Raw genomic sequence first — 5,000 nt, 5'->3', positions numbered from 1 at the left:
CACACACACACTCACTCACTCACTCACTCACTCACTCACTCACTGACAACATGCTCCGAGTCGTAAAGACATTGTTACACATTTACGTCCATTGAAAGTAAACTTTGAGTGATAACAAGTGATAACAGGCGTGATTTAACACTTCAAAAATTATGAAATAGAATAATATAAGAAAATTTGGACAATAAAAAATCAAAGCAAATAAAACCGGGAATCCTTACAAAGTGAGAGAAGTCAAAACCGAAAAATATCAAAGCTCAGAGCATAAAAAGGCTTAGAGGGCGAGAAACTCCAAGCCAAACAAGTTTACTTCCAGCAACGAAAAGGAAACACGGACAAGTAAGCAGCGCAGCCAACTAGAATTACGAAAAGAATTATTTTCGAAATTATACTGAAAGAAGCTTGACACCTCTTTAGAAAAATACAACATTAGGGCCGACAGAGTAGACAGAACAAATAGAAATGGAGGAAAATGGCAAGAAATGCAAGTGGAAATGCTAAGATATTAAAATCGAAAAGATGGAATATACCTAAAATATCTACATGGCATGTTGTACAAAAGTATGACCACAAGAAATCACAAAATTGGCCAAAGTGTATTTAATTCCTATAAACCAGTCGTTACTGAGCACTATACATCAGCAAAGCGTGATAGAGTGAACCAAAAGACACTGGAGGGTCGTCTGTGCTTCACGAAAGGTTAAAAATACAAGATTTGAAATGTCCTCCACCGGGTAAAAATGACCACCTTATAATGAAAGCAAGATTTTCAGAAAAGCAGACGAAGGGCTGTATGTTTATATGAAAAGAGATTAAGGGCCGAATGTCCTACAAATCTGAAATGAGGAAAGAGCTAAAGGGATTCACCGAAAAAAATGTTGGATAGGGAGAGACGACGAATGTGTCAGAAGTCATAGAACACAATCAGTGTATGAGGGATTTCCAACGTGGAGAAACGAGTACATTTAGGCCGTGAGAGAGGCCAAGGACGATTTGAAGATATAATTAACAAATATGTCAGTAGTCCAAAGCTCGTCCACTGCATTACCAGCAATATTGAAAGATCAGTTGACAGATCAAATTCCTACTGAAGGCGAAACTAAAGAAAAAGTAAAAAAGCGAGGTTCTCCCTTAAAGAAAAAAGTTTTCCTTCAGTGCTGCTCTAAACAGACAAAACACCAGTTATGATGACAGCATATCGATAAGATCACTTTAAGAAAAATAGAAATAAAAGATCTATAATAAGAGTTACACATGTAACATCACCACATGAGCAGTGATAAACAAAACCAGCTAAATTATAGACCACTATCACTTATCAGTAAGCAAATAGCTCAAACAATAAATAACTAGCACTCAGAAAGCGCATACCTCGGTCAAGGCAATCGGGTCACTGACGTAATAAGAATATTCACACTTGAAGAATTATATCAAAATCACCTTTCTCAAGTACTCTGGTGCCATCCGTAAACATAACGTCCTTGGCGGAGGTGATAAAGGTAATGCCTTGGCATTACCTCAATTCAATGACATTTGATGTAAGTCAATCGTCTACAAGTCAGTTTTCTAGATGCTTTTTTACTGCTATTTGTAGACTTTGGAATAGATTGCCTACAGAGATTGTAACTTCTTCGACTCCTTGATAAGTTTAAAACGTCAGCTAACATTTTTTTTCTTACGTAATTAGCTGACTTTTTTTCATTCTTAGCTGTATCTTGACCTGCACTGACACCTTTGGTGGTATAAATCTCGATTTTTTCAGTGTGGCTCATCATATAGCTTAATATAATAATGATGATGATGATGATGATGATGATGATGATGATGATGATGATGATGATGATGATAATAATAATAATGATAATAATAATAATGGGGGTACCATGCAATCATAAAAAAAATCCTAGATACGGATCCCCACCAAAATTTAGTGGATCTAAGTTGGGCTAAGGCACATATTCAGTAAAAAAAATCATAAAATCTGTTCATAACTCTTTGAGCTTACCAGCGGGCAAGAGAACAAACTAACCAGCGCGACCAAAACAGAACCTCCTTGGCGGAGGTAATGAGAAACGCCCGAGTGTAGATCATGCCTCTCAAAATTCTCTGTTTTTACACGAGTTGTTGAAATACTGCAACAGTGAGATGCATGATAGATTGTATATAAATAAATTCAAAAACGAAGCCAACTTGAGAAAAAGCCTATAGTGGATTACCACATGCATCAGTCTTTACACCAGACATGTTTATTTTCATCAACGTTCTTGGGTCGAACATAATCTCAGTTATCTCAACATGTAGGAATACAAAAATGGAATTCAGTAATTTCATTTCCTAGAAAAACGAATTAAATCATACGTTAAGAAGAGAAAGTGACTTGGAATGATTTTAATAAATGTGACAATATTTTAGAAAATATGAAGGTTCCGTTCATGTAGCCGATGATATGGTAAAGAAAATCATCACGACTATAGTTAGGCCTACCTCAATGTAAGCTGCAGTGGACTCCACAACTACTAAAGGACATGGAAGAATTGGTTAGTGGCCTTCAATCGCGAAAAAATGACGAAAATAAAACTTGCAACACTAATCTAAAGGAAGAAAAAAGGAAAGAGTGCTTTATGATTATCACATTTAAGCATGAAATACATACACACAGACACACACACATGCGTATTCAGTCCCGCTTCTCCCCAACTCACGTCGCAGGCATAAGGACGCCTCCAGGCTTTGTCCTGACGAAGGTTTTCACGCCTTTCGTGCGCCTGACTGGATATCTGGCCATTTCTTCTTCAGGAATTTCTTCTAGTGTTACGGGTAGCTGGTGCTCCGGCATGGCGCTCTCGGTCTGTGAAGAATGAGAAGAGAGACTGGGTCTAGGTACTTCTTTACGTTTGAGTTCGAAATGCTAAAGATTTGTACAATATGTGCAGGCAAAATAAACAAAATCGTTATTTATAGGCCAACTTGTCACAGATCACCTGGTATGCATAAAGGAAAAAAACAACTGATTATAATCCTGTTTGATTATAAACAAAATGTTAATGTTTTCTACTGAGTAATAAATGAAATATAATTTATGGAAAACTTATGCGTCAGAAGAACCCACCAGGACCTAGGACAACATACACTTTGTACAAGCCAAAATATGCAGGTTTTATTAATGTTTTTTTTCATGATACTCGAAAGCGGCGGGTAATAACTAGTCCGTAAATAAATCCCAACACGTAATTTGAACACTTAGTCATTTTTTGCACAACACAATTGGCACCACTATCATTAGCCTGTGCTCAATCCATAATCCTTTCACAGTTACTGCTCTACCTTTGGAAAGTTTTCATGCTATAACTGTTGGTACTGATACAGCATGATGGCTAAGATACACAAAAATGAAATTAAAAGCTGATATCTTCTCACAGTGACCCTTCGGTGCTCCCATTATGACCATCGCCTTTGCTCATAGGCTGCGTCACGTGCTAAAACTCACCGTGCCATCTATTGACTGATTATGGAATTACTGAAGTACATAACTTGCCCCGGTCTCCCCATTAGACTATTATAGCTGGTTTCAAGTCTTGCGACTGTCTTTGTCTTTCCCCCTTCCTTGCACACTTTTCTTTTCTTTCTATAGTTCTCAGTCACACGGAAATGTTGATCTCTTTCCTAAATATTCTTCTCTCAACTCCAGTATTGTATCGTGATCGACATCTACATATTCTGTATAACTTGCACTCGCCTTTTCAAAATACTATAAAAATAACCAATGAACATGCCCATCTTAACTTAGACTCGCAACTTGAGATAATTCTAAAAGGTAAAACACGAATTTGCATATTTCAGTATTCGCATATTCATTTTCTAAGAGACTATGCATATTTAAAAAATTTAGGACACATAACGTTATTATTTCCAAACACATTTATATATGCTTATCACTAGTGCCATCATCTTTTTGAACTTCGAAATTCACAGTAGAAAACAAGCAGTTTCATGCAAAACCGACTTCAAAAGCGACCTTTTCAATCACCATCTTAATCATAAATTGATAGACACTACAAGGACTATTAGGCTGACAAAAACTACGCGCTCACCTGTAATATCAGAGTAAAATTGGCAGCAGAGACTGATGTGTCGTACGTGAACTTCTGCATTCGCGACTCAGGTGGGAAGTCTTATAGTATAGTTGCCAGATATAATTCAGCTCTCGGTCTCTGCGCTTTTCCTTCTCTCTCTCTCTCTCTCTCTCTCTCTCTCTCTCTCTCTCTCTCTCTCTCTCTCTCTCTCTCTCTCTCTCTCTCTCTCTCTCTCTCTCTCTCTCTCTCTCTCTCTCTCTCTCTCTCTCTCTCTCTCTCTCTCTCTCTCTCTCTCTCTCTCTCTCTCTCTCTCTCTCTCTCTCTCTCTCTCTCTATGTGTGTGTGGGTGTGGGTGTGTGTCGCTCTCTCTCTCTCTCTCTCTCTCTCTCTCTGTATCTATCTATACCTATATCTATCTATCTATCTATATATATGTGTGTGTGTGTGTGCGTGTGTGCGTGTGTGTATGTGTGTGTGTGTGTTTGTGGGTGGGTGTCGCTCTCTCTCCCATCATCATCATCATCGCCATTATCATTATTATTTCTAAACATTATTGTTGCCGTTAAAATTACTGTAATCACTATCACATGCGTGGACATGTAGTGATAGTCCAGTCGCAGTAGTAGTAAAATCATTAGTAGAAGTAGTAGTAATAGTAGCAGTTATAGTAGTTGTAGTAGCAGCTGTAAGAGTAAGAGTAGTAATAGTAGTGGTGGTAGTGGTAGAAGTAGTAATAATAGTAACATCATCACCATCCTCATTTGCAGTGTTATCATTGCTATTATTTGCATTACTTTCATTATCGATATAAATATCATTTTCATCATTTTCAAAATCATTAACGCTATCTTTACCATTATCCTGATTATTGTTCTACCGATTTAAATCACTGATATTGTTTTTGTTTTCATAATTTTCATATCATTA

At 37.3% G+C, this 5,000-nt stretch overlaps 2 protein-coding genes across 5 annotated transcripts in view; one reads left to right on the top strand and one right to left on the bottom strand.

The window, feature by feature from the left end:
- The window catches only part of LOC113802343 (sulfotransferase 1C4), an 11,045-nt gene extending 6,836 nt beyond the window's left edge, over window positions 1-4,209 (bottom strand). The window contains exons 1-2 of the mRNA XM_070143565.1: window positions 4,092-4,209; window positions 2,703-2,848 (exon numbers count right to left, since the gene is read on the bottom strand). Coding sequence (XP_069999666.1) covers window positions 2,703-2,848; window positions 4,092-4,151 — 206 coding nt within the window. The 5' untranslated portion in view covers window positions 4,152-4,209. The remainder of the gene's footprint in view (window positions 1-2,702; window positions 2,849-4,091) is intronic.
- The window catches only part of LOC113802317 (uncharacterized), a 10,423-nt gene continuing 8,164 nt past the window's right edge, over window positions 2,742-5,000 (top strand). For 3 of the 4 annotated variants that reach the window (XM_070143557.1, XM_070143561.1, XM_070143555.1), the window contains exon 1: window positions 2,755-2,880. In XM_070143557.1, the coding sequence (XP_069999658.1) occupies window positions 2,858-2,880 (23 nt within the window). In that variant the 5' untranslated portion in view covers window positions 2,755-2,857. Of the gene's footprint in view, window positions 2,881-5,000 lie in introns of all 4 variants that reach the window. The other variant, XM_070143556.1, reaches the window with a different exon arrangement.

This window comes from Penaeus vannamei, chromosome 31 (assembly GCF_042767895.1).
Source record: "Penaeus vannamei isolate JL-2024 chromosome 31, ASM4276789v1, whole genome shotgun sequence".
NCBI classification, from domain to species: domain Eukaryota; kingdom Metazoa; phylum Arthropoda; class Malacostraca; order Decapoda; family Penaeidae; genus Penaeus; species Penaeus vannamei.
This window is presented reverse-complemented; position numbering and strand designations above follow the sequence as displayed.